Source organism: Eubalaena glacialis, chromosome 8 (genome assembly GCF_028564815.1).
Source record: "Eubalaena glacialis isolate mEubGla1 chromosome 8, mEubGla1.1.hap2.+ XY, whole genome shotgun sequence".
Classification (NCBI taxonomy): domain Eukaryota; kingdom Metazoa; phylum Chordata; class Mammalia; order Artiodactyla; family Balaenidae; genus Eubalaena; species Eubalaena glacialis.
In genome coordinates this window covers 57982950-58005688 of record NC_083723.1, presented here as the reverse complement: position 1 = coordinate 58005688, position 22739 = coordinate 57982950, and the positions used below count along the sequence as shown (strand labels likewise).

The window sequence follows — 22739 nt, the reverse complement described above, 5'->3', positions numbered from 1 at the left end:
TGTATAGTGTCATGTCATCTGCAAACAGTGACAGTTTTACTTCTTCTTTTCCAATTTGTATTCCTTTTATCTCTTTTTCTTCTCTGATTGCTGTGGCTAGGACTTCCAGAACTATGTTGAATAATAGTGGTGAGAGTGGACATCCTTGTCTCGTTCCTGATCTTAGAGGAAATGCTTTCAGTTTTTCGCTGTTGAGAATGATGTTTGCTGTGGGTTTGTCATATATGGCCTTTATTATGTTGAGGTAGGTTCCCTCTATGCCCACTTTCTGGAGAGTTTTTATCATAAATGGGTGTTGAATTTTGTCAACAGCTTTTTCTGCATCTATTGAGATGATCATATGGTTTTTATTCTTCAATTTGTTAATATGGTGTATCACATTGATTGATTTGCGTATATTGAAGAATCCTTGCATCCCTGGGATAAATCCCACTTGATCATGGTGTATGATCCTTTTAATGTGTTGTTGGATTCTGTTTGCTAGTATTTTGTTGAGGATATTTGCATCTATATTCATCAGTGATATTGGTCTGTAATTTTCTTTTTTTGTAGTATCTTTGTCTGGTTTTGGTATCAGGGTGATGGTGGCCTCATAGAATGAGTTTGGGGGTGTTCCTTCCTCTGCAATTTTTTGGAAGAGTTTGAGAAGGATGGGTGTTAGCTCTTCTCTAAATGTTTGATAGAAATCACCTGTGAAGCCATCTGGTCCTGGACTTTTGTTTGTTGGAAGATTTTTAATCACAGTTTCAATTTCCTTACTTGTGATTGGTCTTTTCATATTTTCTTTTTCTTCCTGGTTCAGTCTTGGAAGGTTGTGCTTTTCTAAGAATTTGTCCATTTCTTCCAGGTTGTCCATTTTATTGGCATAGAATTGCTTGTAGTAGTCTCTTAGGATGCTTTGTATTTCTGCAGTGTCTGTTGTAACTTCTCCTTTTTCATTTCTGATTTTATTGATTTGAGTCCTCTCCCTCTTTTTCTTGTTGAGTCTGGCTAATGGCTTATCAATTTTGTTTATCTTCTCAAAGAACCAGCTTTTAGTTTTATTGATCTTTGCTATTGTTTTCTTTGTTTCTATTTCATTTATTTCTCCTCTGATCTTTATGATTTCTTTCCTTCTGCTAACTTTGGGTTTTGTTTGTTCTTCTTTCTCTAGTTTCTTTAGGTGTAAGGTTAGATTGTTTACTTGAGATTTTTCTTGTTTCTTGAGGTAGGCTTGTATAGCTATAAACTTCCCTCTTAGAACTGCTTTTGCTGCATCCCATAGGTTTTGGGTCGTCGTGTTTTCATTGTCATTTGTCTCTAGGTATTTTTTGATTTCCTCTTTGATTTCTTCAGTGATCTCTTAGTTATTTAGTAACGTATTGTTTAGCCTCCATGTGTTTGTGTTTTTTACGTTTTTTTCCCTGTAATTCATTTCTAATCTCATAGCGTTGTGGTCAAAAAAGATGCTTGATATGATTTCAATTTTCTTAAATTTATGGAGGCTTGATTTGTGACCCAAGATGTGATCTATCCTGGAGAATGTTCCATGCGCACTTGAGAAGAACATGTAATCTGCTGATTTTGGATGGAATGTCCTATAAATATCAATTAAATCTATCTGGTCTATTGTGTCATTTAAAGCTTCTGTTTCCTTATTTATTTTCATTTTGGATGATCTGTCCATTGGTGTAAGTGAGGTGTTAAAGTCCCCCACTATTATTGTGTTACTGTCAATTTCCTCTTTTATAGCTGTTAGCAGTTGCCTTATGTAATGAGGTGCTCCTATGTTGGGTGCATATATATTTATAATTGTTATATCTTCTTCTTGGATTGATCCCTTGATCATTATGTAGTGTCCTTCCTTGTCTCTTGTAACATTCTTTATTTTAAAGTCTATTTTATCTGATATGAGTATAGCTACTCCAGCTTTCTTTTGATTTCCATTTGCATGGAATATCTTTTTCCATCCCCTCACTTTCAGTCTGTATGTGTCCCTAGGTCTGAATTGGGTCTCTTGTAGACAGCATATATATGGGTCTTGTTTTTTTATCTATTCAGCAAGCCTGTGTCTTTTGGTTGGAGCATTTAATCCATTCACGTTTAAGGTAATTATCGATATGTATGTTCCTATGACCATTTTCTTAATTGTTTTGGGTTTGTTTTTGTATGTCCTTTTCTTCTCTTGTGTTTCCCACTTAGAGAAGTTCCTTTAGCATTTGTTGCAGAGCTGGTTTGGTGGTGCTGAATTCTCTTAGCTTTTGCTTGTCTGTAAAGCTTTTGATTTCTCCATCAAATGTAAATGAGATCCTTGCCGGGTAGAGTAATCTTGGTTGTAGGTTCTTCCCTTTCATCACTTTAAGTATATCATGCCACTCCCTTCTGGCTTGTAGAGTTTCTGCTGAGAAATCAGCTTTTAACCTTATGGGAGTTCCCTTGTATGTTATTTGTCGTTTTTCCCTTGCTGCTTTCAATAATTTTTCTTTGTCTTTAATTTTTGCCACTTTGATTACTATGTGTCTCGGCGTGTTTCTCCTTGGGTTTATCCTGTATGGGACTCTCTGTGCTTCCTGGACTTGGGTGGCTATTTCCTTTCCCATGTTACGGAAGTTTTCGACTATAATCTCTTCAGATATTTTCTCGGGTCCTTTCGCTCTCTCTTCTCCTTCTGGGACCCCTATAATGCGAATGTTGTTGCGTTTAACGTTGTCCCAGAGGTCTCTTAGGCTGTCTTCATTTCTTTTCATTCTTTTTTCTTTATTCTGTTCCATGGCAGTGAGTTCCACCATTCTGTCTTCCAGGTCACTTATCCGTTCTTCTGCCTCAGTTATTCTGCTATTGATTCCTTCTAATGTAGTTTTCATTTCAGTTATTGTATTGGTCATCTCTATTTGTTTGTTCTTTAATTCTTCTAGGCCTTTGTTAATCATTTCTTGCATCTTCTCGATCTTTGCCTCCATTCTTATTCTTAGGTCCCGGATCATCTTCACTATCATTATTCTGAATTCTTTTTCTGGAAGGTTGCCTATCTCCACTTCATTTAGTTGTTTTTCTGGGGTTTTTTCTTGTTCCTTCATCTGGTATATAGCCCTCTGCCTTTTCATCTTGTCTATCTTTCTGTGAATGTGGTTTTTGTTCCACAGGCTGCAGGACTGTAGTTTTTCTTGCTTCTGCTGTCTGCCCTCTGGTGGTTGAGGCTATCTAAGAGGCTTGATGGGAGGCTCTGGTGGTGGGTAGAGCTGACTGTTACTGTGGTGGTCAGAGCTCCATAAAACTTTAATCCACTTGACTGTTGATGGGTGGGGCTGGGTTCCCTCCCTGTTGGTTGTTTTGCCTGAGGCAACCCAGCACTGGAGCCTACCTGGGCTCTTTGGTGGGGCTAATGGCAGACTCTGGGAGGGCTCATGCCAAGGAGTACTTCCCAGAACTTCCGCTGCCAGCGTCCTTGTCCCCACGGTGAAACAGAGCCAGCCCCCGCCTCTGCAGGAGACCCTCCAACACTAGCAGGTAGGTCTGGTTCAGTCTCCCCCAGGGTCACTGCTCCTTCCCCCGGGTCCCGATGCGCACACTATTCCATGTGCACCCTCCAAGAGTGGGGTCTCTGTTTCCCCCAGTCCTGTCGAAGTCCTGCAATCAATTCGCACTAGGCTTCAAAGTCTGATTCTCTATGAATTCCTCCTCCCATTGCCAGACCCCCAGGTTGGGAAGCCTGATGTGGGGCTCAGAACCTTCACTCCAGTGGGTGGACTTCTGTGGTGTAAGTGTTCGCCAGTCTGTGAGTCACCCACCCAGCAGTTATGGGATTTGATTTTACTCTGATTGCGCACCTTCTACCGTCTCACTGTGGCTTCTCCTCTGTCCTTGGACGTGGGGTATCCTCCTTGGTGAAGTCCAGTGTCTTCCTGTCGATGATTGTCCAGCAGCCAGTTGTGATTCTAGTGCTCTCGCAAGAGGGAGTGAGAGCACGTCCTTCTACTCCGCCATCTTGGTTAATCTCCTATTTTTAGTTTTTTAAGGAACCTCTATACTATTCTCCATAGTGGCTGTATCAATTTACATTCCCACCAGCAGTGCAAGAGTGTTCCCTTTTCTGCACACCCTCTCCAGCATTTATTGTTTGTAGATTTTTTGATGATGGCCACTCTGACCGGTGTGAGGTGATACCTCATTGTAGTTTTGATTTGTATTTCTCTAATGATTAGTGATGTTGAGCATCCTTTTATGTGTTTGTTGGCAATCTGTATATCTTCTCTGGAGAAATGTCTATTTAGATCTTCTGCCCATTTTTGGATTGGGTTGTTTGTTTTTTTGATATTGAGCTGCCTGAGCTGCCTGTATATTTTGGAGATTAATTCTTTGTCAGTTGCTTTGTTTGCGAATATTTTCTCCCATCCTGAGGGTTGTCTTTTGGTCTTGTTTTTGGTTTACTTTGCTGTGCAAAAGCTTTTAAGTTTCATTAGGTCCCATTTGTTTATTTTTGTTTTTATTTCCATTTCTCTAGGAGGTGGGTCAGAAAAGATCTTGCTGTGATTGATGTCATAGAGTGTTCTGCCTATGTTTTCCTCTAAGAGTTTTATAGTGTCTGGCCTTACATTTAGGTCTTTAATCCATTTTGAGTTTATTTTTGTGTATGATGTTAGGCAGTGTTCTAATTTCATTCTTTTACATGTAGCTGTCCAGTTTTCTCAGGACCATTTATTGAAAAGGCTGTCCTTTCTCCATTGTATATTCTTGCCTCCCTTATACCATATGTGTGTGGGTTTATCTCTGGGCTTTCTATCCTGTTCCATTGATATATGTTTCTGCCAGTACCATATTGTCTTGATTACTGTAACTTTGTAGTATAGTCTGAAGTCAGGAAGCCTGATTCCTCCAGCCCCGTTTTTCTTTCTCAACATTGCTTTGGCTATTCGGGGTCTTTTGTGTTTCCATACAAATTGTGAAATATTTTGTTCTAGTTCTGTGAAAAATGCTATTGGTAGTTTGATAGGGGTTGCATTGAATCTGTAGATTGCTTTGGGTAGTATAATCATTTTCACAATGTTGATTCTTCCAATCCAAGAACGTGGTATCTCTCTCCATCTGTTTGTATCATCTTTAATTTCTTTCATCAGTGTCTTATAGCTTTCTGCATTGAATATGTAACTTTTTAAACTGTTTTATCTCTTTGAAATGCAATTGAAAGTTCCCTAAACTCCTCTGTGAAAACGCCTATACACACAGAATTGTGCATACTGTTTCTGGTAGCTGGTGTAAGTAATTTAATTCTTAATAGTGGATGTGTTAGAGAAAGAATAAATACTTTTTTGGAGGTTACAAGGCTAAAAGTAATAAAAGTTAAGTTATATATACACATATGGGTTCTATGCCTAGTCCTGCATTTCAAAGCTAAGGGTAACCACAGAAGTGATGGAATCTAAGCCACTAATTTTATAAAGTGAAGAAATTAGATAGAAATATCAAGTAAGATATAGAATTTAATTGTTAGAGTAGAGAAGGAAACTAAATTGGTTACAAGACTACACTGATTAATATAACTTATTATCAAATTATATATATATAAAATAGATGTATAGTAAATGTTAGTGTATGTATAATTATATGCATAAGTGAATTATATATAATTTAAATACATATGATAAAAATATAAAGGCACATATATTTTCATGGTAAAGAATTATCAATTTATCATTTAGTAACATTTTTACACTAATTGAAGAAAAACAAGTGAATATTCTATTTTATTAGTTCTTAAAACAGCAACTAAATTGTCAACTGGTTCCTTCTTGGTTCACTGCAAATGACCACAGACATTTTCTGCCTCTGCACTATGTATGCAACAATGAAATCAGTTATATTAGTCTTCATACATTATATTATTAGAGTATACCAGTATACTTTGGTCTCTGAGAATGCATTAAAAAATTAACTCCAAACTTTGATCTAAAATTAAAAAATAGGATATTTAATATTCTTTTGCAGTGGGGGTGCATGGATATCTGGTGTTGATGGTCTTGTAAACTGTTTATATCCAAATAGATCAGTTGCTAAAAGTCTGCTTAAAATGAACTGAATAATGATCAGATAAAACCTGGAAGAAACCTTTCTTTCTCTGACTCATGAAACATTGGAATTAATCAGACATCAGTATCATAGATGTTGTTTATCTGTCTCATATAAAAGTGTACCTTTATATTTCAAAACTTCAAATTATTTAAATGTAATCAAATCCTATGGATTAGGAAAAATTTTCCCATCTCAAATATTCTCTCATTTCTGAGAATTATTCCCAGCTGATTATGGGGTTTCCATGAATAATTAGAATTACTCCAAATGATTAGGGAAATTTTGTTCATAAAAAATTAGGATTTTTGTGTGTGTGTTATTTAAAGGAATAGAAGACATGGATGTGATCCTCCAAAAGCTTCCTGTGAAGAATTGAGTTGGTGGTTGAATGTTTAATAATTTCAGAATGGATAGATTCCTCTTCTGCTAGTTAACTGGAGGAATTCTTTAATATTCTGGAGGCAGTTACATTCTTCTTAAAATGATTAAAAGTGTTAAATATCCACCCAGTAATTAAATTAAGCAAAACATATTTAAAGTTTTAAAATATATTTTAAATTTATTGTAATTACTTTTTAAGTGTCTGTTTTAAAGTAAAAAAAAGAAATAAATGGTTAACTCTAAAAGTTATGCTGCTAAAAGTTAAATAATAAGTGGCTAGAGGTGCATCCATTTGCTTTGGCAACATGCAAATCATTTATGACCTAAACTTGCAGGTTCGATATAATAGAGGGATCAGAATTTAGATTATTTGGTGGAATGGATGATAGATGAGGAAATAGAAACAAGCAGTGTAGACACCTTTTTTTTTTTTTAAACATCTTTATTGAAGTATAATTGCTTTACAATGGTGTGTTAGTTTCTGTTTTATAACAAAGTGAATCAGTTATACATATACATATGTTCCCATATCTCTTCCGTCTTGCATCTCCCTCCCTCCCACCCTCCCTATCCCACCCCTCTAGGTGGTCACAAAGCACCGAGCTGATCTCCCTGTGCTATGCGGCTGCTTCCCACTAGCTATCTATTTTACATTTGGTAGTGTATATATGTCCATGACACTCTCTCACCCTGTCACATCTCACCCCTCCCCCTCCCCATATCCTCAAGTCCATTCTCTAGTAGGTCTGTGTCTTTATTCCCGTCTTGCCACTAGGTTCTTCATGACCTTTTTTTTTTTTTCTTAGATTCCATATATGACACCTCTTATTTAGGTCTTCCTGTCTCCACTATAACTGTCAGCAAGCTTTCTTTGCTACCGATGCAGGCAGAAATCAAACCACAACATTGTCATGCTCCGGTTTTGATATTTATTGAAATATCATTTTACCTTCCTAATATTCAAACACATTAAAAATCTAAACGGTAATGTTACAAAATTCATTTACCCACCCATTAGTATTAGTCAGTTAGCCAGAAGTTTTTCTTCGTGACATTTGACCTCTTAGAGGTAATACATTATAACTCGGATTGAATAAGTTTTAATGCTTTCTTCATGTTTTCTATCACTGTAATAAAAGTAAATATATATTTTCTATTAGTAACTGAGAGTGTCAAATTTTTAAATTAACCCCTGAATCTAAAATTGGCCCATTAAAATGAACAGCTATAAAGATTTGGGGATTTATCTGCAGCCTTAAAGAATATTATGCTAAAAGTGTACATGTAAATTTAAGGATTAGACCATTCAGAGCTGGTTAATTAACAATGTTAAAAAATTTTATCAAAGGGATTTTGAGGGAGTATCTATTTTGTTCACTGATTATTTTGTAGCAGTATTGCTGGATATGACAGGCATAGCTATCTTATTAAACATAGTTGATAGTGAATGTTGTAAAAATGAAAGTCCCAAGTCAGACTGTATCTCCTTGCTTATAGGCATTAAAGGAAGAGAAAAGATTTAATTATGATCACTTTGAGGAAATCACATATGATCTTTCATACCAGAAGAATGGACGGGCTTTCTTAAGGTTTAATTTTCATGTGTACTCTATTCTTTTTGGTGGTGTTAACATTCCATGATCACAAGAACTATTAGAGATCCCTGTTGAAAAAAGAGATTCTGAGGTGCCCCAGAAATTCTGATTTTGGTGGGAGCTAAGAGTTTGCATTTAAACCACTATCACCACTACCAACCCCAGGGACTGTGCTGTGTGGGTAGCACTGTTTGTGGGGAAGCACCCATGTAGGGTATCATTGACCCTTCTAACAGTCAAGTGTTGCTAGTATCACTGTTCAAGATAATTTGTGAATACTTACATAGTGGTAAATCCTGAGGTTCATATGTATATAATCTGTTTGAGTATCTTCCAGTTATATCAGCTCTGACTGTTAAAGAAGGATCTGCCAAGAAAAAATAAGTCCCTTACATATTATTTAAAATGTTCTGAAAATCATTCTTGCCTCTTACTCTAAAACAAACGTTAAGCAAATTTATAAGCAAAATCAGTTTTCATACATGTGAATTCATTATGAGTTAATCTGAATTCTAATTTTAGTGTGTCACAGGTCTTTGTCAACATATAATAGTTTAGAGAACGATCCTGAAACTACATTGGGATATTGATTTCATAGCATCAGTTAATTTAAAAAATTAAAATTTAATATTTATAAGTTGCAAGTTACGGATATAATGAGTTTGATTGTTGACCTAAGAAGAACTGTTATTGACTGTGTTACTAATGACTTCCCTTTAAAAGGAATAGTACTTGAACTAGCATTTAAAAGTAAATAAAAGCAAGAAGGCTACTGATTTTCTAAATCTGATGGAAAGAGATTATACAATTACCCACAAACATGATTCTAGGCACATATTGTCCGTCAGGTGATAAATTCTTATCAGTGGTTTCATGCTAGGAAAAAGGTGAAAAATAAAAAGAATGTTATTGTATTGGATTGTTTTTAACAGTTGATTTAAAAATATTTTATGTGAACAAGCCTTTCAGTAAGTTGTATATTTTGGCCTCTTACAATTCTATATAACATTCTATATCCACTAATACTTTATAGCTCTTTTTGTCTTTAAAAAAAGACAAAAAAAGAGATTCAGCTTTTCCACTGAATTGAGATATTAAGAAAACATTGTAGAGGTCATGTACCATGAGATTCAGCATGATGAAATTATTCTGAGCCATTTCTTGTATTTCTTTATTTTGGGCAAACACTTTTTTTAGTGCTGTGGGAGAAAACATAATGTCAGTTAGTTTCAAGGATCAAGACGCCTTCAATATAATGTAGCAAAATTAAGCTAGTATTTTGCATTTGTTTGCATCTGTAACTTGGATGTAAATAGTTCATTGGCCCATTGCCACTTCGTCTCTCATTGGAAAGCAATGAGGGACAGAGTCTATCCAAGAAGACATCAAGAGAGAGTCACATTGATGAAATCACCAGTTTTATAATGTCATGTAATTCATTGACTCATTGGTTAAAACAGCATCTTCTTTCAGCCAGTTTTCCTACCTTTTTGGGGGGGCAGGGGAGGAAGAAGGATATAAAATTCTAAAGGACATATAATATAAATATATTCAGTAGATTACTAACAATCATTGTAGTCTTTAAGCACCTTTGTAAAATGGTGGTACTCTAGCAGTTGTCCTTTTTTTTTTTTTGGAATAGAGTTTCCTGAGTGCCTTCTTAACAATTTGTAACCAGGTCACTTTCCTACTTCATATTGGAGATACAGTAAGATCTCAGGAGCAAAAATTACCTTGGCAGTATTGACAGTCCTCCAAGTGATGAATAACCATCAGTGGCTTGTTACTAAACAGAGAGAGTGTGGAATTGAGCCAAGTGATTAATTTGAGTCAAAATGTACAGTGAAATTAGATTTAAGATTCTCGTACTGTCTATGAGACATAAAGTAAAAATCTCAGCCTGACAAATCACAGCGCTGTAGTCTGTAGTCCTGTTACTCATAACATGGCCTCAGCACTGAAGCATCAGCCTCACCAGAAATGTAGCTCATTAGAAATGTAAATTCTCAGGCTCCCTCTTGGGCCGACTCAATCAGCATCTGTGGGGGTGAGGTCCAGGAATCCTTAGCTTAACAAGTTTACCAGGTCATTCTTATGTATACTGTAGTACAGTTAGAAAAATAAAAGTCAATTCTGTCTCCATAGATGAAAGGATATTATGAACAAGGTAGTATTCATTTCCAATGAGCATGTGGTATAAAATTTTGGAAGTGTCCAAGTTTTTACTTAGGTTTTTTGTTTGTTTTTAGTTTTTCAAAAAGTCTATTAATATTTGACCATTTTCACAACCTTTTATTCTTGTCACAACTTAAAATTACCAACAGTCTCAGGGAGAGTTCCCTTCCTATATATTTTTCAGTGTCATTTTGATTTTAACTCTCTGAAGAAAAGTTTTGATGGTAGCTCCTTGACTACCCTGGTGTTTAGAATACGAGAAAAATTAGAATGTTAACTACAGTGAAGGATAAAATAATTATGATTCGGGTATATAAGATGTTTTTAAAAATGTTTCTTTAATTTTGCGAGGATGCTAGGTACAAAAAGAGATAGACGAGTGTATACGTATCAAGCATAAATCTTTTTAAAAACAACAGACGTAATCATATGAAATACCTGTTATTGAATAATCCTGTTTTTTCAAACTTTAGTCTCAAAAGTGTTAAATAACACATTTTGAAGTGTAAATAATTTCATTTAATCCTCAAACTTAGAATATAAGTTAATTTTAGGTAAGAATAAATCCTACAACTTATCTCTTAAAATTTATAACATAGAAAGCCAACATTTGCCAACAACTTCACATTTACTGGTGAAAGAGCAGATTAGATATCCAATGAATGAAATATTATTACCTCTTTTTAATTAGTAGGAAACTGAGCCTAAGAATATTCATTGACATTTCTTCAGAGACACATACAGAACTTAGACCTCCTAAGCACCAAGTAGTAATTCTTCTACTAGATAACTTTTTCTCTGATTGCACTTAGGTAGGTAGAGGTGTCCTGTGATGCAGAACAATTCAGGGGCATGAGTCATTCTGATTTCCTGAACTGCTACCCTTTCTTCCCAGCATAACAGCTGGAAATAAGGATAGCTCTGTGTAAGGAAAGACATTGATGTAACTCTTGGAAAACTAATTTCTCCATCAGATTTCTGGCCACCTGGAGTCCAAGGAAAAATGTATCAAGACCACAGAATACTCAGTCTTAATAGTTCAACTTTGAATGGGTTGTTCAGACAGTCAAACCAAGACAGTAATCCGTTTTAGGAAAAGCTTCTGTTTCTGGCAGACACTGAAGTAGGAACACCTGAACCAAGGACTCAGAAACTTTTAAAGCAAAGAGGCAGATGGTAAGTATTTGAGGTTTTGCAACCCATGTGGTCTTGTTCACAACCGCTCGCCTCTGCTGTTATTGCACGAAAGCAGCCATGGACAATACGCAACAAGGTGAGAGTGGCCGTAACAGTAAAACTTAATTTATAACACTGGAATTTGAATTTCAAGTAACTTCCATGTGTCACAAGATATTATTCTTCTTTTGATTAAAAACATTGTTTTAATGTGAAAATCATCCTTAGCTCACACACCAAATTATCAGTAAAACAGGTGGTCCCTAGTCTTATGGTTACCAGGGGCGAAGGGTGGGGGGAGGGATAGACTGGGAGTTTGGGATTGACATGTACACACTACTATAGATAACCAACAAGGACCTGCTGTATAGCACAGGAAACTCAGCTCAATATTCTGTAATAACCTAAATAGGAAAAGAATTTTAAAAAGAATAAAAAAATAAAGCATTTTAAATTGGGGGAAAAAAATCTTATGAACTAGCACATCAGATTATGAGAAACTCGAGTGAGAGAAAGAGTAAAAATTTTGGGGAGCTGTACTTCTGAGATGCTCTAAAACCAGAGCCTTCCAAGCCTAGCTGCTTATCAGCATCATTTGGTGAATTATCTTTTAAAATTCTACATGTTTTTCATTGAAAATAAGTTACAAATTCAGATGGTTTAAAATTCAAAAGTTAAAAAAGTAAAAATTCTTTCTCCCATCCTGCCTTCAAGAAATAAGCAGTGTTACCATTTTCTAAGTCTGCTTCCAGAGTTTTTCAGGTCATATGACAAAATACCCATGTGCATATGCATATGCTTGTGTATATACTTATGTAAATGTATATGATTATGAATTGTGTATGTTCATATGCATGTCCATATGTATATATATATATATCCTTTCTTTTTTAAAAATACAAATACTAGCACGCTATACACATGTATTTGCATTTGGCTTTTTTAGCATCATGGTATATCTTGGACATTATTCCCTTGTGCTTTTGTATAATATTCCATTATATGGATCATCTTTATTAGTCTCCTCAAAATAGATATTTAAATTCTTTTCAATCTTTTATGTTTAGATTGTTTTCAGACATTTAAAAAGATGCTTTGGTGGACATGATGTTATTTACATATAATTTTGCACTTGGGTGGGTATATTTGTAAATAAATTCCAGAAGTGGAGTTTCTGGGTCAGAGTATGTGCATTTATAATTTTGATGCACTGTGTATACTTTCCTTAGAAGCTGTACCAATTTATATTCTCTCTGATAATGTGAGAGGTAAGTATTTACTCTCACTAAAACTGTTTATTGAGCTTTTAATTCTTTTATCCAGTAGGTGAAAGAGGGAAGTTAATGTGGTTTTACTTTCTTATAAAAAATAGTCACCATATGATCCAGCAATTCTACTTCTGGGTATATACCCAAAGAAAATGAAATCACTATTTCACTATCTCAAAGGGATATCTGCATCCCCATGTTCATTGCAGCATTATTTACAATAGCCAGGACATGGAAGCAACCTAAGTGACTCTCAGTACATTTGTGACAACGTGAATGAACCTTGAGCATATTATGTTAAGTAAAATAAGTCAGAGACAAATACTATATGATCTCACTTACATGTAGAATCTGGAATTTAAAAAAAAGTAAAAAGCAAACTCATAGAAACAGTAGATTGGTGGTTTCCCGGGGTGGGGATTGGGAGGTGGGGAAAATGGGTGAAGGTGCTCAAAGGGTATACACTTCCAGTTACAAGATGAGTGAGTCCTGGGAATCTAGTGATGACCAGAGTTAACAATACTGTATGGTATACTTGAAAGCTGATAAGAAAGTACATCTTAAAATTCTCACCACACACACACACACACACACACACACGTTAACTATGTGAGGTGATAATTAACCTTACTGTGGTCATCGTTTTGCAATATATACATACATCAAGTCATCACATTCTACACCTTAAATTTGCACAATGTTATATGTAAATTATATCTCAATAAAGCTGTAAAAAAATAACCTTACTCATATGTTTAGGTTACTAATTTTTTTATTCTGTGAACTATCTTTCCTATCTTACGTTCATTTTTTCAAGGTCATTGACTTGACCTTTTTCTTATTAATTTATATGAGTACTTTGTATATTAGAGAAATTCACTCTTGTAATATGTGCTATAGTTTTCTGTTTGTTTTGTATTTTTTGCCTTTTTCCTTTGCTTATGATAAATTTCTGGTTGTGCAGAAATTTGCATAATCAAAAATATTAGTCATTTATTTTAGGATTTTTCTTTCTTCTTTTTTTTTTCCTTTGGCCATACTCAACTCTAAAGGAGGACTAGGGTGAGGCAAGAGTAGCATCTAGGGCACAAAAATTAAGTGCTTTGTTTTTGCATCCTAGACATCCCTCATGCCTCATTCTAATTGTACCCTACTCCAAGAATTTAAAGAAATAACAGTTTTGTAATAGTGTCTTCTAGTACCTTAATGGTTTTATCTTTATAATTAATCTTTATAATTTATTTTGATATAAAATGTGAGGTATAGATCCAAATTTTTTTATTTTTCACAAATGGCTGTCAAATTCTAACAATTATTTTACATACTCTATCTCTCCCACTCCTGATTCAAAATGCCACTTAATCATGTAAACAATTTCTGTAGTATCCAGTTTTCTGTTCTCTCCATTCTTTTCAATTCATTTACCGGTAACATACTGTGTTATTAAAATGTTTCATATTGATTAAGGGCTAGTTCCCACTGATTTCTTTTCAGAATGTTCCTAACTATTTAAGTCTGTCTATGTTTCCATTTCAATTTTAAAATCACTTAAAAACTTGTACTAATATATTGTGATTGTCTTAACAAATTTTTTAACTATAGAGAGAATTGACATTTTTACGATGTTGAATCTTCCTATCCAAGAACATGATATCCCTTCACATAGGTTTGTAATTTTTTTCCTCACTAGTACATTTAGTTCATACAGATTTTGTACATTTTCTGTCAAGTTTATCCTGGGATATTTCATCTTTTTTTATTGCTATTTTATATAAGATATTTTATAAGTGTCTTTAACTATTTTAATTATATATATACATAAATGCTGTCGATTTCTAGGTATTAATTTAGTCTCATCTAATTTAACTGAATCTTCATACTTCTGAATACTTTGGGCTGATTCTCAAGTTTTTCACAAACACAGTCATCAGCTGCAAATGAAGATTCTTTCACTCTTTCCTTTCTAAGTCTTTCTCATCTAATTGCATTGGTTAGTATCTCCAGAACAATGTTAGTAATTGTGGTGATTAAAGAATCCATCAGTGGGATACTTTGTTTTTCCTCAGTAAGCATGATGTTGACTTTTTTTGCTGGGATGGATAAGTTTTTTAACTTCAAATATGGATTTGGCATTGTATTAAATGCTTTTTTAGCATTTGTGGAGATAGGAGATACTTGTATGATTTGTGTCCTTATAAATATTAAATTATTTTAATTAATAGATTTCTTAATCTTGAATCTTTTGGCTTTCCCAGACTGAATCTCACTTTATCAGGGTATATTCTTTAAGTGTTCTGCTGTCTGCCCTTTGCTAATATGTTGTTTGTTTTTTACATTTCTATTTGGAAATAAGATTATTCTGTAGACTTCTGTTTTTTTTTTTTTTTTGTAATATTTGTCCAGTGTTGAGAGTGTTTTACCCAATTCTTATTTGGAATCTTTTCTTTTTCTTCAAAGAGTTGAACTGAACATTCTTTAGATATTTGATAAATTCTTGGGGTGCTTTTAAAAGTACAAGTTTCTCAGCTCCATCCCCAAAGATTTAGTAGATCTTTAGTAAATCACGTCACTCTTGGTCACTGAGCGCCTGGCACATAGAAGTGGATACTCAGTAAGTAGTTGACCCTGAATATGGATTTTTAAAAAAGCTCTCTGAGTTGTTCTGATGATCAGACAGCCTTGAGAAGTGCTGCTATAAGTCAGGTTCCTGTTTAAGCTTGTATATTGCCCAGTGAGTGATGCTGTTTTGTTTATACAATTTATATTCAAAAGTTTGCTTGGTGGATGTTAACTAGACTTATTGTGGTAATCATTTTGCATATATACAAATATCCAATCATTAAGTTGTATACCTGAAACTAATATAATGTTAAGTCAATTATTCCTCAGATAAAAAAGCTTGCTTGGATAATTAAGAAATTAATATAAAAGTGTTTAGAGCTGTTGTTTATTAAAAAATTCTAATAGCAACTCTTAGTCCAAACAGCATACAGTAACAGAGCAAATTCTTATTGTATTCTCTGAAAAGCTAACATGCTAGTTTTTGGCTCTCCTATGAGGAGGTATCTGTATCATCTGTCAAAATTAACTGAGAGGTGTTTTACCTTTTTTGAATGTGAAAGAGACCTTCCTCATAGGTCTGCATCCAAGTGATGTCATCTCCCCATCCTAAACAGAAGAGAGAAATCAGTGTGTTAACTTAGGACTACCAAAGAGTTCTGAATTGGGGATGTGATAAGCAGGTATCTATCTACAGATATTTAAGCTACCAAGCAGTTGTGTGACATAAGGTATGGAGGACACATAATTATAACTAGATACAAAGAGGTTGTGTCCTTTCAGGTGATATTACTGAGGTTTTGTGACTATGTTTTAAATCTTAAGGCCCATGGCCTTGAACCCAGTAAGTGTTCAGTAGATGCTATTATGATTAGTGGTGATTGAAAGGACATCTCTGGACCATGCAAGAGCTCTCGCTTTCAGAATGTACAGGAGGAAATAACAGTTAATCTTTGCATACTTTGTAAATCTATCGGGAATACTTTGGGCTATACTGAACAGTGTCCTTGAATCTTGAGTGCCAAGAGATGTTGACTCCTTCAAAGTCAGAACACATCATTGAAAAAAAAGGAATTTCAAATTTTGCTTTGAGTTTTAACAGGGAAAAAAATTCTGGCGTGGGAATTTCATGGTTGAGAGACTCAATAAAACCCTTGTTTTGGAAGCCTCCAAAAGAGTGGAGGAGAGGGAAACAGAACGCAACGAGTAGGGAGAGAACCCACTAGCTTTTTTTTTTTTTTAAAAGAATCAATTTTATTTATTATTTATTTTCGTTGTGTCAGGTCTTCATTACTGCACATGGGTTTTCTGTAGTTGTGGCGAGCGGGGGCTACTCTTCGTTGTGGTGCCCAGGGTTCTTCTTATGGTGGCCTCTCCTGTTGCGGAGCACAGGCTCCAAGCGTGCAGGCTTCAGTAGTTGTGGCACACGGGCCCAGTAGTTGTGGTACACAGGCTCAGTAGTTGTGGCTCACAGGCTCAGTAGTTGTGGCTCACGGGCTCTAGAGCGCAGGCTCAGTAGTTGTGGCACACGGGCTTAGTTGCTCCACGGCATGTGGGATCCTCCCAGACCAGGGATCGAACCCGTGTCTCCTGCATTGGCAGGCGGATTCTTAACCACTGCGCCACTAGGGAAGTCTCCCCACTAGCCTTTAAAGAAATGATGTGAGTAGTTGGGAATGTGTATTAGAGATTGAAGAATAAGACCATTGAGGAGAAGAATGCACAAAACATCCAGAAATATTTCAAAGTATTTTCAGGAAATGTCTCAGTCTATGGATGAAAAAGGTTGAATTAATTTGAAAATAGAAATAGTTGCAGGCTATTTTGGACCCAGATTTTTTCATAAGTTTCATATGTTGTCAGACTGGAGTTCCTGGTTTTGATACCATGGCTTAAAGATGTCCAGGACTTATGAAGCAGAATTATGAAGCAGGATAAATATGATCCCATGATTTTTGCCTGTTGGGTTTTGGTTTGTTTGTTTTTTCATAACAACTTTATTCAAATGTAATTCATATGCCAATACAGTTCATCCATTGAAAGTATATACTTTTTTTTGTATATTTACATAGTGTGCAACCATCACAACAATCAATTTTAGAAGATTTTCATCACTTCAGAAAGAAACCCTGTACCCTTTAGTTATCACCATGCACTTCTTTCATCTCCTACAACCCTAAGAAATGGCTAATCTACTTTGTCTCTATAGATTATCTTATTCCAGACATTTCATATAAGTGGAATCATATAAGATGCGATGTATCTTATGACTGGATGCTTTCACTTAATACAATGTTTTTAAGGTTCATCCATGTTGTGTCATGTATTAGGACTTCATTCTTGGGCCAAATATTATTCCATTTTATGGATATACCACATTTTGTTTATCCATTCATCAGTTGATGGACATTTAGGTCGTTTCTACTTTTTGGATTTTATGAATAATGCTGCTATGAACATTTGAGTGCAAACTTCAGTGTGAACATATGTTTTCATTTTTCTTGGGTATAATCCTTAGAAGTGGAATTGCTGGATCAAATGGTAACTGTGACTTTAACTTTCTGACAGTTTTTCCAAGTGATTGCATTATTTTACTTACCCGAAGTGTTGTTGGTTTGTTTTTGCCTGACTTTAGAATCCTAACATTGGAAGACATCTTACGTTAGCTTCGTACCCCAACCTTAGGAGGAATACTTCCTATCTGTAATAACCCTGAAGGACTTTGTTTACAACTTTGCTCAAACACATGTAGTAAGTTTATGCCACGTTTTGCATTAGATAAAAGTTATTTTGGAAACAGCCAGTGAGACTAGGTTCCTACTTAATTTCCCTATTCTGTTGCAAATATCATTCAGTGCCAGAATGTCAGCCGTGGGAAGAATTACTGTTCTCTGCTCCTGTTTAACTTAGTTCCACAAATATTGAAGGAACATCTGCTATATGCCTTGCTCCGCTTAGCACTGGGTGTACGAAGGTAAGACAATACAGTCTTATTGTTCTCTGTTCATTATCATAATTCCTAATTCCTAATCCATTACTGGCTATGCTTACTTATCTTCTGAGATTTTATTCATTCTCCAGTATGTATTTATTGAGTACTTACTGTATGCCAGGCACTGGACCAGGTGCTGGGTGCAGAGCAGTTTTGGTTTAAAAGGAAGTTAAGATTTGGGGTTCACTTTTTTATTGAACCATTTCTTACCTTTTTCCAATTAATACTCCCTTTTCTCCCTAACACTGTCTCTGTTTCCCTGGTGCTGCTCCGCACTCTAAGAGGCTCCATATGCTACTTGGTACATTGTAGTCAAATTTCCCCTTCACCCCTACCTTAAATCCTCATTCTCAGTTGTTTCCTATGTGCCAGTAGAAGATAAAGGCTTAACCAAATGCAAACCAGTTCTGAATAATGGAGTTCCCAGCTGCTATCAGTCATCTCCCCTATTGAAATAGTTTAACTGAAATAAGACTCATCACGTTGTTTAAAATTTATTGTACGTATTGAGTATATTTTTCATAAAATTCACCAAATCGTTTTAATGGACATTTGGAAGTGAATACACAGAACGTTGGTACCTTAATTATAGTTACAGCATACTGCTTAACTCAGCCCTCGAGGGTCTTTAGGGGCAGTGAGTTTGACCTTTGGCACTTTAAAGCTACTGACTTCATTGTTTTATAACTGTTGTGGGTATATATGGAGGTACATGATAAATTACACTTAGGAAAATATTTCCCTCTTTTATTTATTTTGCAAAAACTTACTGATTTTTTTAGACTTATAATTTCTGTGATTTTTAAACTGAAGTAGAATTACTTATCTTGGCTGAACACTGACGGGCAATTGGCTGGCACCCAATACATCTGTTAAGGAATGAATTAACTTGGAAAGAAAGTCAATATTTTAAAATTTGAAATTATGCTATAGTTGATCTCCATTTGTTTGCTCCAGTCACATTACCATTCCCAGTACCAGTCAAGTGTTTTTTGGTTTGTGTTACTAATTTAGAATTAGCTATTTGGAGACAAATGATTTTCTTTCCATTTCTGGTAGCTGGAAATGTAGGAATCAATTCTGAGAATTTTCTTTATGAATTATTTCTTTGCAGATGAAGATATAATTGTTTCTCAGGCCAAAGTAAAACAGTTGGTACAAAATAGAAATGTTTTCAATGTAGCCAATGACAAATCTAGATTATGTCCTCTAAAAATACTGCAGCTGTTTTCTGGAGTCAGCATAGCAAACACTTGGTTAACCAAAATTCTTGGAGGGTGGAGATAAAGTATAATTTTCTGGGGACCCCAGTGTAAAATCATTCCAAATTATTTTCTTGCCTGAATAAAGAGAGGACAGGGCACTGGAACAGATTTTGAGGGAATCCTGATTGCATTTAGGACATCAGTATAACATGTCAGTCAATAGCATTTTGCAGGACTCTGGTTACCAGAGTTATAGGCAATGAAACCAGTTCTCCACTATTTCTATAGAAGATGCAGCAAATTGTTGTTTTTCATTTCATTTGGCTCACTCTTTAAAATTAACTGATCCCCTCTGTTGTTGTTGTTTTTTTTCTCCTATTTTAAAGTGATACACAACAAAAAATTTCAGTTAATTGAGTTGGCTTTATAACTAGACTACAGGCAAGAGATGATGAATTTTAAAACAATCCAAATGACTGAGTTCAGAAAATAAAATGAGATTCCCGTACCTCTTGAGAGTGTCTGAGGAGGTCTTTTTCCCTTTTTGATTGCGATGGCAAGGTTAGAAGAAACCGTGATGAGTAAGAGACAGAGGACCAAAGCTGAGTGTAACATCATATCTTCTCAAGAATCCCTCAGAAGCAGCTAGATGATAAAAAATAATTGTCAGAATCTGGTAGGTTACCTCAGGCTGTCACTAAGACATTTGTTAAGAGACCAAACCTATGCTGACAGATTGCTCTGCTTGTGTGAATTGACATGGTACAACCACCTAGAACTTTCACATTTTATTTTTAAATTATTGTAAAAATACAATCAACTCAGTAGATGTCCACTTGATGAAAAGCCACATTCCTGGCATCCTGGGAGCAGTACAATGAAGTTGAAAGAGAACTGGACCAGGGCACCCAAAGCCTGCTTCTGATGGTATTCTAGTGCTCATGGAACTGCATTAAAACTCAAATAAGATGATATTGATTAAAGGCCTTGCAACTGCTAAGTGCAATGGAAAGGTGATGTTTGTCACGCATAAATATTCTTTGCCCTTTGATTCTTCTTGATCTAATAGATTAAAATGACATTTTAACTCTGCCAAGACAGTAAGATGAGGCATGAACAAATACTGCTTAAATTCGAACTGAGAGGAAAAACAGAATATGGAGGTTCTTGTTCTTCAGTTGCTCTACAGTTGCTTATCTTTTTTATCCTTCCATCATTTACTCAGCCTTTTGCCCTTAAATTTAAAACCCTGCCCTATTTAAAATTCATTCCTCTCATTTTAGTATCTTTATCTAGCCAGCAGTACATCCCTTCAGTCCTCTCCTGGATTGAAAATGGTTAGTTTGGTCCTATTTAAATTATTTTCTTTCCTAATCTGCAAGGGACCCACTTTTAAATTATTTTGTATTGAGAAACCCTGTTAAACAATAACCATGGTGCTGATAAGGATCGCAGTTTAAGTTCCTATAACTTATTAATACTGTGAAACATTTCAGCATGCCATCTTTTACCTTATGGGCGTCATCTTGTACCATAAAGACTGAAACAAAGAAAGGGTAGGTTTCAGTAGGGGTTAAAGACAGCTGACTCTGGAACACAAAGTCCAACGTGGGAAGGGCAGACTCTGTCAGAGTGAAAGTTGCAGTGGAAAAATTGAAGCAACCATCTAGGGTAGGGTCTTAACTTGGGTCCAGTGAGCTTCTAGAAGGTCTATGATTGAGCTACTGGAGTCTCAAAAATCCCTGAATTGTATGTAAAATTTTATGTGCCTTTGTTCTCTTTTCTGGGGAAGAGAGCCCCTAATTGCCTTAAGATTCTCCGAGGGATCTCTAGAAGTAAAGAGTTAAGAAAAAGTTAATTTGGAGGAAGCATTAGGAAAAGTTCTTTATGAGAGGGACAGAGATTAGTAGGTAGAATCTATATCAAAAGAGAGAAATTATAACTTCACCATCTTCTTATTTTAAAGCTGCCAAATTTAGAATGAATAGGAACTGAATTTTTTTTCAAATTTCAAGTTGCTATGTATTATTGTCAGATTGTTCTACTTAAAAATCAAAATATTTGTTTTCTGTTTGACATTGATAAATTGTAAAATAGATAGTAAATATATTCTATGACAAAACCAATCAATTTATATATTATTATCTTTGGATGAACAGTAATTTCCCTGGTAAACAGAACATGAGTTACTTATGATCCTCTAGTATCAGATGCGTGGGTAAAGCTACTTGGGGGACACAGATGAATACGACATGGTCATGGCCCTGGAGCAGCTCACATTGCCCTTCGAAGGCAAATAACCACACGTCTACAATTAGGTGTTACAAACACGGAGAGTTACCATTTTCTGACACAGTATTTCACTTTTCAAAAGTAATTTAATGTAAGTCATTTACTTAAATATTATGTAAAAATTCTCTATAAAAGAAAACTGGGAGTGAGATTTTACATTCTTTTTTAATATTCTTTTCCATTATGGTTTATCACAGCATATTGAATATAGTTCCCTGCGCTATATAGTAAGATCTTGTTGCTTATCCATTCTATATATACTAGTTTGCATCCGCTAACCCCAAACTCCCACTCCATTCCTTTGTGCTCTTTACTGGGGAAGAGGGCCTCTAAAGAATATTTTAAAAAATGTATATATATGTATAACTGCGTCACTTTGCTGTACGCTGAAATTAACACAACATTGTAAATCAACTATACTTCAATAAAAAAATAACAGGGAGGAACAAATGTTACTTGCAGCATAATTTTTAAAGGGTCACTTTTGGTGAGTGTTAGTTTATTATAATATCATTAATACACATAAAGAATAAAAGTATGAAGCCAACAGAGGAAATCTAGTCCATTAAAAGAAGAAAAATATCATTTCATTGAACTTGCCCTCTGCTTTACTGAAGACCTCACTTTTGTACAGCGATAATTTGATCCTTTAAATATAACTGAGCTTGACCACTGATTAAATAATCTGGAAATTTTGCTTGCTTACCTGAACTTGTCAGTGCTCTTGCTGGAAGTGTATTCTGGATATTTCTGGTTAAAAATGGGTGTGGATTTATAGACACACACAGGCACACACACACCTGATCTACAGCCCCACCTGCATTGAAACAAGACTACAGTCCACCTGCAAACTTAAAAAACAGCCTTGTCTGAAAAATCCATGCTTCTTTCCAGTTCTCATGCTCTCACACTACAAAAAAAAAGTGTCCTTTTTCTTTCTCTAAATTAAGATTGAGTGTCCTCATAGAATGAGGCCAAATACCACCTTTGTGCTTTTTTCTCGTCTACCTTTTGCTTCCCAAGGTAATTTAATGTTTGGCTGGAGTTCAAC

General features: G+C 35.3%; 1 protein-coding gene across 1 annotated transcript; it reads right to left on the bottom strand.

Moving 5' to 3' along the window:
• Positions 1-7503: 7503 nt before the first annotated feature.
• Positions 7504-20014, bottom strand: AGR3 (anterior gradient 3, protein disulphide isomerase family member). The gene is made up of 7 exons (XM_061197718.1): positions 19906-20014; positions 15745-15808; positions 9755-9807; positions 9144-9220; positions 8834-8897; positions 8305-8388; positions 7504-7553 (listed from the first exon to the last, which is right to left on the bottom strand). Exons 1-7 carry the CDS (start codon positions 20012-20014, stop codon positions 7504-7506), a joined length of 501 nt encoding a protein of 166 aa, XP_061053701.1.
• Positions 20015-22739: the final 2725 nt, after the last annotated feature.

What these genes read in the sequence shown, in the direction of transcription:
- AGR3 (XM_061197718.1), bottom strand. Translation starts at nt 20,014, where the DNA reads ATGATGTTACACTCAGCTTTGGTCCTCTGTCTCTTACTCATCACGGTT. An exon ending in TCCTCAGACACTCTCAAGAG is followed by an intron (nt 15,809 to 19,905) that starts GTACGGGAATCT and finishes TCTTCTGTTTAG; the next exon opens with GATGGGGAGATGACATCACT. An exon ending in GGACTGTCAATACTGCCAAG is followed by an intron (nt 9,221 to 9,754) that starts GTAATTTTTGCT and finishes TTTCTCCCACAG; the next exon opens with CACTAAAAAAAGTGTTTGCC.